Below are 13,605 nucleotides of genomic sequence, written 5' to 3'. Positions count from 1 at the left end.
TATCAATATCGCCCTGGTTCTATATGAACACATGTTCAGATTTTAAGACTTGGACTCTTGGAGTAATGTATAGTAGCATGTCATGACAAAGTCTCAGGTTCCCAGAGAGACTGGGAATAGTTTTCCCAATTAGAATTGCCAAAAGAAAAAAAAAACTCCATATGCTGTTAGGATTCGATAGTGAATACTTACCTTTCTCTTATAGGATTAGCAGTCGGGATTTTTCTTATATATGTTCTTTCGTATGGGTTTCAAACCCAAAACACAGAATCCACAGAAAATTGATTGAGTGCATGGCGATCGACTTTTCTTCCAACAACACCACTTTCTCTTCCTCCTTCCATGAAAAATACGAAAATAAGTTGCAGGATATATGGCCGGTGGTCGAATCGTCTTTAGAAGACTACGGCATTGCCTGCGCTATGAATTTGGCCGAGCGTTATGTGACGGTCTCAAAAACCCCAAGGTGTAAGGGCCGAAATTATTTCATCAAGGCTATGCGTCTCGTTGAGCTTTTGACAACAACTCGTGTGCCACCACATATGGCAATAGAAACACTAAACGGTGATCGGATAATTATCGTCGTCAAGATTGGGTTTCAAGAAGGTGGACTTTGCTCAAAATTCCGGATAGAAAGGAGAAATTTATCAAGCAATGGGAATGTCTTGCCTGCAACCTAGAGGCACTTGCGGCAATTACGGGTTGCAATATTTTTCTTAATGAAAACAATCTTGCTGTAACAGGTTCATTTCCGGTGGCGGTCAGGAGATTAGTTGTCGACTGCATTGGTAACGGCAAGAATCCGGAAACTCGTATGAGGGAGTTGAGAGAATCATTGCCCCCTGCAAAGATACATGGGGCCATCGAACTTATAGAACAACAACCAGCAAATATCGGTGACATAGGAATGGAGAAATGTGGCCCTTTCTTGGATCCATACGGCATGCCTGAAGTAACCTCTTACTCTTCATCCATCTTTACTAGGCCGAGAAAAAGAGGTGCAAGAAGCTTGGCCGTTTGTGCACTGGTTTTTAAAAGAATATGGCGTTTCTTCCACACTGAACACGGCTGATCGTTGCTTGACGATATCGACTACTAGAAGGACTACGCATCCAGACCTTGTCGACCAGGCTGCGCCTGTTCTTGAACTTTTGGCTAGAACTAGTGTTCCGGCAACTAAGGTAGCAGATATACTGAACGGACGCCTGCAATATGAAATGATCAAGACAGGGTTTCAAAAAGGAGGACTTTGTGCAAAATTTCAGATTGAGAAACAGTATGGTAAAATCAGGCGACGGTTGAAGCGCAACTTGGAGGAAGTTGCACGCCTTTTGAAGTGTGATATTTACATGAATGGAGGCAGCGTGGTTGCAGTAGGGACTTCAGCTTCAGGACTTCAGATGTTCAGGCCAATTGTGGAATGCTGCTTTGTGAAAAACGAAGATCCTGTAGCTGTTGCCAAGAGGTTAGAGATGGATCGTGAACTGTACCGACTGATGAAGAGAGTTCAAGGTATGAGTTTGTGAAGGTAATATGAGTGATCTTGTACCAAAGCATATATCAGAGTAGCCATTATGCTCAGTTTCAATATATTGTAGAAGAAACCTTGTCCACTATATATAGTTACTTTTGTCAAATTAGTAAAACCAAAGTTTGTCATTTACGAAAAAAAAAACACTAACGCTCAATTACTCGATTGCACCAATTTATTGAAATCTTGCAAGTCGTGTTCCTTGGAGAAACTGTCCTAAATGTGCTTTTTCACCAAGGAATGATGTCTCCTTAAACATTCTTTTTACGAACAGAAGGTAGTATTTAGCGTTTAGTTCATCTGAACAAGTTCCGGCACTCTGGCCACATGTCCAGTCTCTCTCCATATTGTTCAAGAATGCCATGACAAAGAGACGTATGGTCTGTAATGCAATCAAAGTTATACTCAGGCTGGTATTAACTAACACATCCAAAATGACAAGCGTGGAACTTGAATAGACTTTTGAGAACAAGAAATCAAGTATGATTGAAAGTATATTGAATATAAAGCTTGGTTTGTTTACTGAAAAAAGGGACACGTAAGAAGCATATAAAGTATGGCACCAAAATTTACTAAAAAGAAAAAAAGACGTATAGCTACAAATTTGATATTGAACTAGGATTCTTTCGAATGTTTGCTGGAGTTGTCTGAATAAAATATGGATGTTACAGCAATCAGGATGGCTGAAATTAAGGCAGCAATGAAAGTACCGACGGAAACCAATCGAGCATGTGCCTTCATCCCAGAAGGTATGTTCCAGACAATTGTGCCTGGTGTTGATTCTGAACCATCAATATCTGGTATCTTATATAAACAGCTTTCATTATGTGATTGTCCCTCAACAGTGCAGCGCATGAGGAAATCAGGTGTACCAAATATGACTTCCCAGTAGCCACTTTCATCTAGAGGCTGCACCAAGAGAAGAAGAGTAAAATAAAACACGAAAAATAAGCAAAAATAAGACAATATCATAGTCCAGAGCACAGGAGATGGCATAACCTGCAGATGCGTATTAAGCAAACTCGGCCTTCATACAGACTAGATTCTCCATACTACTCTTGACGCATAATGCATGTTGTAAATCATGAAGATTATCTTATGAACTATATTTGGCCAAAAGTACCTATTCTAACCATTTATGTATGATGCGAAATGAAAGACCCAGTTACTTCTAGCCAAAAGACACCAAATACAGGGACAATTTCATTGGATTTTCATCACTTACCGGATATCGTGCATGTAGAGGAAGCTCAATATCAATGTTGGACTCTTTACTCTGACCCAGTAAGAGATCATGACCGACATCCATGTGAACCTCAACAGCAGAACGATTGGACAGAAAAGATGGCAACTCTAGATTTGTATCTCCAAAAACAGCTATATTTCTGTACACTGCACTAATGATAAAAAAAAAAAAAAACAATCACCACAAAATAAAATCAGTGCCATAGGCATATACTCCAGACAACAGGTTATGGTAGGATCTAGGATAAAAAGAATTACCACCCCGCTGAAGGAGATGTTGAAGCTCAAATGGATCGGCAAAAACCCCAGATGGTAGTCTTTCAATGACTATAACCTCACAGTGGTGAGAGGGAAGCTCAAGCATGGAATCTTGTTTAATCTCAAGTCTAATGGACGAGGTAAGATGACGATGAGAACCACTCCCTATCAGATTCCTATGCAAAATGGAGAGTCTTAAAGCGAGACTCAGATTCTGTGGCAGAACTTTACACAAACCAATAGGAAGTTCTTTTGCTAAAAAGTCTTGGAAACTTGAATCTAGTATGTCATCATACTTTTCATAGTAAGACTGCAAAACAAACTCCTTGGAACTACAACTAAGGCTTGAGTCAATGTCATTAGAGTTTGGATCACACCTTTTTACCTGAAGATCGAAGTCAAAGTAATCATGAAGAGTGAACTAGAAAGTTGGTAAACATCAACGTATTTACTTTTTGTCAATATGATAAACTGCATAATGAATGAAAAACATGAAAAAGAAAGACTAGTATATTAGAGAGAGATATATATATATATATATATATATATATATATACTATTGAAGTAGCCACAATTGGTAAAAATCTACTAAATTTTAAATGAATTACTCGATATAAAGGTGATTTCACATTATAACTCAATAAGCTTGTTAGACACAATTATACTCTATACTTGTAAGGGTTAACCAAGTAAATGCATTGTGCATGTAGATGAATTTCCAATGCTTCATTTCAATCAAAACACAATACGCAAGACATCCCCGGACTCCAGAATGTTAACTCTATTGCTGTCAGTGTCATACACAATTACACATGCTCTCATTCTATATATGTCTTTGGACAGTCAGACAATCTGAAATGTCCAAAACCGTCAGGTTGTGAATCATAACTGTCCCTCGAATGGTGCGTGAATATTCAGTCTCTGTGTAACAATACTATATCATAGATCTGGCAAGAAATCATTCCAATTGTTTGAGACATATCAAAAATATAGTTTTAGTAATACGTATAAGAATCCAATAATATTTTTTATAATAACCTGATTGCAACAGTTACATTCTATACAATGGGAGGTCATTTATCAAACAATGGTAGGCCTTTATCTAGTATTCAGATCAAGCACAGTTCTGAGACCAAACTGATATTCCAATATTTTGATTGCCGAAGCCAATCAAGGAGCTTGGGAGCTACTTGCATATGTCCTTGATTGATAATTCAATCACTTGCAGCAAAAATTATTCATTTGCATGATTCCGAGAATACTACCAAGCAAAAACACACAAGTCCCAATATGATCCCAACCCGAAAAACCAAATATGTACACCCCCTTAGTCCAGAACTTCGTTGTAGCTGCTCCTTAAAACCACTATAACTCTATTAGAAACCAATCCGGAATACATCACAATTAAGAGCTTAATTAGACAGGAGTGCCAAACCCAAATTTAATGGCCATATACACTCTATATAGACAACGTAATTGATCAGTTACAACCACAGAACAAGGGAACAGAAACAATTGCAATGCAATAATGTCATATACATATTCAAAACTCCATAAAGTTAGAGCAACTGAGTAACTGACCTCATCTGAAACCGCAGAAGAACCATTGCATAAGCCAATGCCAGAAAGCAACACCAAGAAAACTCCCACAAACAAGGAATTGCACAACCCAATAGGTCTAATCTGAGTTTCCATAACACCAAGCACCTAAAACAGAGAATTACTCATAATAAACATTTGCATCAAAACCAATCATACCATACTTGTAATATCTGGGTTTTCAGGTCATCTCCAAAACATAGAAACAAAAACTAAACTTGCCATCACTAACCTCAAATTGGCGATAGCTTTCTATGCAGATCTTCTCACTCTGTTGTAAAAGAAGCCATGACATTCTAAGCAATATACAAAGCTCCAGTTACACGTGTCAGCTCTCTGAGGGTGCAACTGTAATTTGCAAAGACTCGAGCTTTTGGAAATAAAAACCCAATAAAGTTGAAAACTTTGAGAGCAAAAAGAGCTAAACTTGAAAACCTATTGCTGTTTGGAGGAACCCATCAATTGGAATTGAGGGTTTCGTTGGGTTCCGGTTAATTTTGCCGGGAAATTTTCGGAATGAGTAATTCGTCGCCGGCGCATTCTTCGATGTCAGGAGAAAGAAATGGTAGTGGTGGTGCTGCTGGTTTGTCTACAGATGATTTCTACCACCCATCTGATCTCATTTCGATTCAGGATCGAAAAGACGAGGCTATGCAAGGTTTGGCAATGACCCTCTTCTTCTTCTTTTATTATGATTTAATCTCAGTTTTGGTTTTGATTTTTGTTACTAGTTTCTCTGTTTGGTTTAGTTATTCCTATTTTGTGGTCTAATGGGAAATTGGGTGTTGGAAATATAAGAGTTAAGAGAGAATAACCAAGAGTGTGTTTTGTTTGGGGTTAATCACACGTAGTTTGGGTTGAGTAAATGCTCTCGACATTGTCTTTCCTGTTGGTAATGTTAGACTGCACTGTTTAATTTGTTTCGCAATTTCAGAAATCCCTTTAGTACTGGCTGTATAGTTAAGAGTTACGATGATAACAAGAAATATTTTCCAGGTTTTCCTTCTAATAGAACTGAAAATAAGACAGTCTTCGAGCACGGAATGACCAAATCAACCCACTTTCCTCAGCATAATTGAGTATAGCGGCCTTCAGAGACTGACATTCACATCTATCATAAGGTCTAGCGACGTTCACCTTCACACCCAAGATATCCTCATAAGTCACTACCAGACGTGTCAACGTTAGGAAATGATGACATCAAGAGAATCAATTGTAATTGTCTTGACTTGATTATGTCTTCCATGGACGATATATGCCTGATTAAATGAAATCAGCTGAGGTGGTAAAGGTGTAAACCTGGATGCTAGTACGGTAGTACCCTAGAGAAATCATTGTCAGAACACTTGCACAGACTGATTGGTAGAAAACTAGAAATTGAGAAATGATCTTAGGACAGGCAACTTTAGGAAGAGGAGAATGTGTGTTTTATTAATAGACTGCTTCCTTGAGTTCATTTATGGTAATATGTCTGAGCAAATCACAATTTCTGATGTCACCACCCGTTCCTCACACCCCAATACCCCTCATCCAAGTCTCTTGGACATCCTTAGAGATTCATTTTGAAAAGTTGTCACAAAATTTCCGTGCAACTTAAAATCATCAAGCCAGACTAGAATATAAAAGAAAAGGAGGGAGATAACTTTGAATTTTTTTTCCCTCTGATACCACTCACCAATTGTAATCATCTTTACATCAGTTCTCGTTCTTCTCTGACTAGTAATGACGTGAAATAACTAATTTTATATCCCCAACCTGTATTCACTTCACCCTGGACCTTTGATGCCAGTAAAAATCCTCGCTGGTCCAAAGCTCATTTAGTTGATGAATAATGGCCTCCATCCTGTCAGAATGTTTCTTATAAAACCTTGAACATGAAGGGAAACAAATTCACTTATAAAGAGTCAATTTGTTTCTTTGAAATTTCAACTTCTTTTTACTCCTTTCCATAAACCCCTCTTTGCAGAATTTCAGCTAATGATAACCTCTGGCAGTATACTTTTCCCAACATCTACTATCTCTTTTATTCTCCATATCTTTTCTATATAACAAATTTGGGGAAATTAGTATCCTTTTGTGAACAAGACATAATCACAGGACAATAATCCTATCCACAATTACGATGTAGAATTTATGTACAATGCCATAATTCACATCATTGAATTTCGTTGTTAAAGTGTATGGATTGTGTATTTTAGTTATATATCATTACTGGAATTAATTATGTTAGTTTTAGGAATGGAAATCTGAAATGTGTTACTTTCTCAGAAATATAAACTCTTGTACCGAGCACCTATTAAGATTTTATTAGATCAGGGAATCGATGAATCAGTACCGGGTTGCCTTATATTTATAACTATATGCTTGCTTGGCTATCAATGCTTATTTCTAAATTGAAATGAGGTTTACTTTCTTAATTGCAGTTTTAAAGGCCAATCTCATGGCTGCCCTTAATAAAGAGGTTAAATCACTTGATGAAGATAACTGGATGTTTGAAGGGCCACGGTCTCGTATCAACCTAATATCTAGACAAGGTTAGCCCATGAATTTCCTTGCTTGATCTTTGCTCTTCCCTTTTTCTGTGTACCTTTTGGTTTTGGTGTCATCGAGTAAGTAGTAAGCAATAATAAAAAATAAGATGCCCTTTGTTTTATGGTATTTGGAGCATTTACTTCCTGTCATGAGTATTGTTTCTAAAGTAGTTTTTCCGCTCATTTGCTTCAATTTGTAAATGTAGGGGTGTTTTCATAACATAGTATAAATTATGGAGAGGTTGGCATTGCTTGCAGACGAGCGTGTTTAAAACATTTAAAATTCTAATAATAGTTTAAGTGCAACATATATGGTGGAATTTCTTGCTCCCAGCCAATATTAGGTTTCTATTTCCACCCGATTCGTTAGACCTGTAGCAAATAATTTAGACATCATGATAAATTAAAACTGGGGGTGACATAAATGCTCTGAGATACATTAAGGTGCTTGGAGTTGCGTATACAGACCTCCATCCACCATGTTGGATTTGCATATTTGGCACACATATGGTGGGCAAGAATTGTTTTGTTGGTTACTGAACCACATGACTTTCTCAGCTTAACAGGAATAACTTGATCAAACCTACAGGGTATCTAAACCTGAACCAATGTGGCTGAAAATATGCCAAAACCATAGAAGTATGAACCTGGGGGGACAGTAATGTGTACCTGGTAAAGTACTGCATTGAAATTGTACTTATTAAGAACTGCATGGCAAACACAGTATGTTGGTTGACAAACATGAGTCAGTATATGCGCCGTTGTGTCCTGCATATTGTTTTCGAGGGTACACAATCTTCCCTGTTTAATAATAGACAAGCAAATGGAGTAAAGTTTGGTATTATTTTCCAACAAATATTATTAACAGTTCTGGACATTAGATTCACTTTTTATCAATTGCAACACTCCAGATAGATGAATAATGGTAAGTCCGTTGGCTCTGTTGATGGGAGAAGAGAATGAGGGAAGTAGTTTGTTCTGTGCCCCCCTTGTATCCTTTTAGCTTGCTTAACAGTCTGTTAACTCATCAAATATATACTTTTCCAATAAATGAAATTAGCTAGCATGTCCAAAAATCATCAAAATTGCCACCTTAGTTTTCAAAAACTTTGTACTTGCTTACATGCAGGGAAAGTATGAGGATTACTTTTGTAGTTGGTGAAGTTATCAAATAGTTCTACTTTCCCAGATGATGATAAGTACAGAACTGTATTCGTACAGAATATCTGAGATGTAAACATTTAGAATATGACAATTATTTGACATTCATATTTCTTATTCAGGGGGATTTCTCCAGAAGCGACTGGGCATCTCAAAGAATTGGAATTTGGCCGGACCAAGATGATATGCAGCATCTCTTTGTTTATAACTTTGCATGATGTGTGAGGTTCTTGAACCCATATTTTCCTTTTCTTCTTTCACTGTTTTTGAGGAGTGGACATGTAAATAAACTTTGACTTGAACGCCAAAAAAGACATGCAAGTGAAAGTGTGAAACAATACAAGCATTGAAGCATATGGAATTTAATCGAGTTTGTCCATTATACGTGCCCCAATCGTATAAAATGATGACTGATTGAGTGATCATAATTTGTCCGATTTGTTCTAATTCACTCTGATGGGTTTCCACCTTGTGTTACCTAGTGACAGCTTCAAATAGTAGAATTTTCATCTTATTCTCCCATGATACATATTTTGTATTTCATACACTGATAATCGTTGGTTCATAACCTATCATTTTAACAGCAGTTCTCCCAAAAGAGAACATGAGCAGAATCTGTAATACACATCTTGGATCCAATGTATCACATATTCTGCATCTCAAGTAGATGAGAAGTGTGGACTATCTATTTGTTATCTTTGATGCATAACCAAAGCAATCATGCAGAATAAATGACTACAATTATCCCAGGCTACGATCATAAAACTTGCTCAAAAGCGAGAATGGTGTGTCACCGTAAGTCCTAAATCTAATGAAGAGGAAACATTATGAAATGAGTTAAACTAAATGAATATATTAATGCAACTCATCTAGGTGAACAAACTAACACGAAATGTTTTGCAGCTTGTCCACTAGTATTCAAACATTTGAACGTTGTTAATGTATAAGTATCCTTCTTCTTTTTATTCACCGGAATGTCACATTAATTTCAATGTTTACCATTAATTTAGAAGATGTCGGTACGTATTTTCCGCTCCATTTGTTAGTTGAAAACAAGGGCGGATTTAGGCTTATTTAGGGGTGACTCAAGCATCCCCATCGGTCAAGACAAGGAAAAAAAACTAGGTTTAAAATTTTTTGATTTTGGGATTCTTCTTAGCGAAAGCATCACCAAATAACCAACTCTATTCATTTATTTCTCTTCTATACTTTACTATTCTCCTCCTCAATAGCGTGTCTTCAACCAAAAATATATTCTTCTAAAATGCTAGCTAGGTTATTAGGTAATACGGCGTTAATCTATTCAATTGTGTATTAATTGTGTTAGATTTTGACTATATACATTGTTTTGTTTGATATATATTAGTGGAAACAAATTTGCTACTCACCCCTACTGTGCCTACCTCATGCCCACCTCACAAATAAATTACAAATGTCTTTTATAATAACCATAATTATAAATTTAGTGAGAAAATGGTACTTACCTTCTTTTTTTTTGTGAGGTTGGCATAGGGTGGGCACTATAGGGGTGTCAATTAGACTAAACTGATAAATTTGAGTCTAAACTGAAGCGTTTGAAAAAAAAATCTTCATGGTTTCAAAGAAATGTCCGGTCTACATTTCTTTAAAAAAAAGGTTTAGTCTACAAGTCCAGATCTGAATTATTTTCATTGTTATCTTTTCGAAGCTTTATTAATAAATCACGATCTTTAATTAAGTTTTTGTTGGTCAGTCCTTAACCTTTCGAACCGTTAATAAAAATTTTTTGTAAATAATTATGAATTACGATGTACGTACTATATGAATATTTGATTGATTAATTTATGTTATTTGCACATATACGTTAGAAGAGTAAGCCTCATTACTTTCACTATATTTTTTTAGTTAAGTTCAAGCATCCCAATGATCTAATCCTGGATCCGCCACTGGTTGAAAATTTTATGTCTACATGTCGTTTTTAATTTAGTTATTTCATATTTTTCGCTATACGTATTACCATTTCATTTTAACACATACCATAGTAAATACGTATTATCATTTTTAATGAATTGGGAACGTTGTTCAAGTTATGAAGACATTTTCATTTGAAGTATCTTTTCTCACACCTACCGAGTTGCACTCGATTTAAATTAGCGGTTATATTTTATTAAATATATATATTTATTATTAAAAATATATTATTAAATATCAATAGTTAAGATTTTGTAATAAACACTAGTTCACTTGCACGTTGGTGCATTATTCAGTCTAGGAAGATTATTCATTTTATTGAAAATAGAGACAACTTCACCGTCCGTCGCAGATTGTTCATCCTGTATCCGATTATGCTCGACTTTGCTGAGTGAATGTGTACGTCGTCTCATTATGAGTTTTTTTCACCAACAGTCCCTCAACTCTGGTGTACCTACCAATGTGATACCTCAACTCTTAATCGTACCAATGTGATACCCAGACTCTAGTATTGCTATCATTGAAGTACTTCCGTTAGTTTTTTTTAACTTTTCCGTTATCTTGGTGACGTGGCAGTTACGTGAGGCCCACAAAGAGGGTTAAAAGACAAAATTAACCTCATCTGAGATGAGCAATGTTTTTCCCGCCCTTTACCTTGAGAAAGACACCCAACAATTCCAATTTTGGCGCCAATTTTCCCTCCCTACTCCTTAATTTGTGTCTCTTATCTAAACTAAAGAACTACCGCCAACCAGTCGACCACAATCTGATAAAACCTAGATCAATCTCATTTTCTATTTTTACCCTAGCACTTGTTAAACTAACAGAATAAATATAAAAATTTATATGGAACATCTCATTTCCACAATCTCATAAGAATATAAAAACACATAACTTAACGAAATTCAAATACATGTTTAAGTACCATTAGTTGCCACATTTTATGTTGATCTGCCATGATTTTTGCTTGTAAGAACTTTTAAGTACCATTAGTACAATGCTTTATCTGCTGGTATTATTCCCTCTGGCTTAACGAAATTCAACTACATGTACCATTAGTTCTTACAAGTAAAAATCATGGCAGATCAACATAAAAGGTGGCAACTAATGGTACTTAAACATGTATTTGAATTTCGTTAACTTATGTGTTTTTATTCTTATGAGATTGTGGAAATGAGATGTTCCATATAAATTTCTATATTTATTCTGCTAGTTTAACAAGTGCTAGGGTAAAAATAGAAAATGAGATTGATCTAGGTTTTATCAGATTGTGGTCGACTGGTTGGCGGTAGTTCTTTAGTTTAGATAAGAGACACAAATTAAGGAGTAGGGAGGGAAAATTGGCGCCAAAATTGGAATTGTTGGGTGTCTTTCTCAAGGTAAAGGGCGGGAAAAACATTGCTCATCTCAGATGAGGTTAATTTTGTCTTTTAACCCTCTTTGTGGGCCTCACGTAACTGCCACGTTACCAAGATAACGGAAAAGTTAAAAAAAACTAACGGAAGTACTTCAATGATAGCAATACTAGAGTCTGGGTATCACATTGGTACGATTAAGAGTTGAGGTATCACATTGGTAGGTACACCAGAATTGAGGGACTATTGGTGAAAAAAACTCTCTCATTATTCTTTACCTTTGGTTTTTGGGTTCCTATTGAATATTTGACTAATACATATGCGACACGTAGAGTATCTGAGTAGCTGGCAGACGGCAGTAGCACATTCCTCACATGAGTAACCAGTACAGGTACTTATCATTAGGATCTGTTCCCCCACAGCAACAGCCAGCACACACTGCGAGGCTGATCAAAGAAAGAAAGAATGGAGGTTCTCGTCAGCTTATCATGTCTTCTGGTTATTCTTGTTTCAGTTTCTGGGGGTAATTCTGTTCATGCTTACAAGAACCTCACCGTCGGCGACTCCTTGGGTTGGTACGATAACTCCCAGAAGCCTGATGTTGATTACCAAGAATGGGCTGCCGCCAACAACTTCAGCTTGGGAGATTTCCTCAGTAAGCTCCTTGCTCCCTCTTCTCTTAATTTCATCACTTTCATCCTCCGTCTAGTTCATCATTTCCATTGCTGATCATGTTTCAGCTTTCGCCCTTTTCCGTGAATCGAGTCCTAGCCTTGTGTTTTCTAAGTAGATAAGAATTCACATATCAGCTGTGAATTAAGTCCTTGCGTTTATAAGCAGATAAGAATGAATACAAACCCTTAACGTCGCTGCTCATTTCGATTCTTGTTTTACAAATCACTACGCAATTCCATTACATTAATCATGAAGCTTATATATGATATGCCATCTAGTTTTTCTGGGTCAGATAGAATGATTACATCAATCTTACTGGAAGAGGCAAGAGTTAGTTGATCAAATAATTAAGCTAGAAAGAGTAACAATTAACAAAAGGACAAGGTGGTTAACAATCATTGACATTTGGTATGGCCATGTGTTCTTCACATGTAGCAAACCCAATACGAAAACTCCCACCGACGCCCTTTTAGTTACTTTATCTTCTTTAAGCGGATTGCAGCTCATATGCATGTCGACAGCTCACCTACAAGGCCAATCATTCTTTTCTTCTATTCTGGTCTCAACTTTCTTTCAATTTTGTTTTTACTTTTGGAGTAAATTTTTCTATGGTACATCTGATTTTTACCAATTAAGTTATGGAATTAACTCTTGCTGGCCGTGCAGTTTTCAACACTGATACGAATCACTCTGTCGTCCAAACCTATAACGAGACAACGTACAAGCTATGTGATTATGACAATGCCAAGGAGAAGGATACGATTCAATGGTCGGAAGGGAACCCGTCAAACACAGAAACACACGATGTGTCTGTGGCAGTTCCTTTGTTGAAAGAGGGCGTTACATATTTCTTTTCCGGTGATTACGATGGCGATCAGTGCAAGAACGGGCAGCACTTCAAGATAACTGTTACTCATGGACAAGGCTTGCCAAAGAGTACGGATGAGTCCCTTGCCGGACCGGCGAGCAGTCCACAATCAGGCACTGGTGATGATGAATCGATACCGGACACGATCGTCCCTAATTCCAACTTCAATGATCCAAAAGTTGAAGATGATAGTGATGAAGATAAAGAGACATCTGGATCCGTTTCATTTTCAGTTCCTTGTGTACGAGGCAATCTGATTTTTGTTTTGCTAGGTCTTGTCTATTTGTTATGCACATAAGTTATGTTCTCTTTCTTTCCCTTTTCGTCTTCGTTATACGATTTTTAGTAACACGTGATGAGTTGTTGATACGAATAATAAACATGTATTTATGTTCTTATTCTTGTCTCTATGATTACCATTGAATAATAATA

The 13,605-nt window shown here is 36.8% G+C and overlaps 3 protein-coding genes across 3 annotated transcripts; 2 read left to right on the top strand and 1 right to left on the bottom strand.

The window, feature by feature from the left end:
• Positions 1-2,097: 2,097 nt before the first annotated feature.
• Positions 2,098-5,063, bottom strand: LOC126796180 (uncharacterized). The gene is made up of 5 exons (XM_050522945.1): positions 4,866-5,063; positions 4,616-4,741; positions 3,035-3,419; positions 2,757-2,923; positions 2,098-2,440 (listed from the first exon to the last, which is right to left on the bottom strand). The coding sequence occupies exons 1-5, from the start codon at positions 4,926-4,928 to the stop codon at positions 2,147-2,149; spliced, it is 1,035 nt and encodes a 344-aa protein (XP_050378902.1). The 5' UTR covers positions 4,929-5,063; the 3' UTR covers positions 2,098-2,146.
• Positions 5,061-8,707, top strand: LOC126796197 (protein SAMBA). Its single transcript, XM_050522962.1, has 3 exons — positions 5,061-5,291; positions 7,057-7,167; positions 8,448-8,707. The coding sequence occupies exons 1-3, from the start codon at positions 5,150-5,152 to the stop codon at positions 8,507-8,509; spliced, it is 315 nt and encodes a 104-aa protein (XP_050378919.1). The 5' UTR covers positions 5,061-5,149; the 3' UTR covers positions 8,510-8,707.
• A 3,336-nt stretch (positions 8,708-12,043) lies between these two features.
• Positions 12,044-13,519, top strand: LOC126796188 (blue copper protein). Its single transcript, XM_050522952.1, has 2 exons — positions 12,044-12,285; positions 12,972-13,519. Exons 1-2 carry the CDS (start codon positions 12,096-12,098, stop codon positions 13,469-13,471), a joined length of 690 nt encoding a protein of 229 aa, XP_050378909.1. The 5' UTR covers positions 12,044-12,095; the 3' UTR covers positions 13,472-13,519.
• The last annotated feature ends 86 nt before the right edge of the window (positions 13,520-13,605 follow it).

The sequence above is a fragment of the Argentina anserina genome, chromosome 5, assembly GCF_933775445.1.
Source record: "Argentina anserina chromosome 5, drPotAnse1.1, whole genome shotgun sequence".
NCBI lineage: Eukaryota > Viridiplantae > Streptophyta > Magnoliopsida > Rosales > Rosaceae > Argentina > Argentina anserina.
The sequence above is the reverse complement of the archived record's forward strand: the minus strand, read 5'-3'. Positions and strand labels throughout refer to the sequence as shown.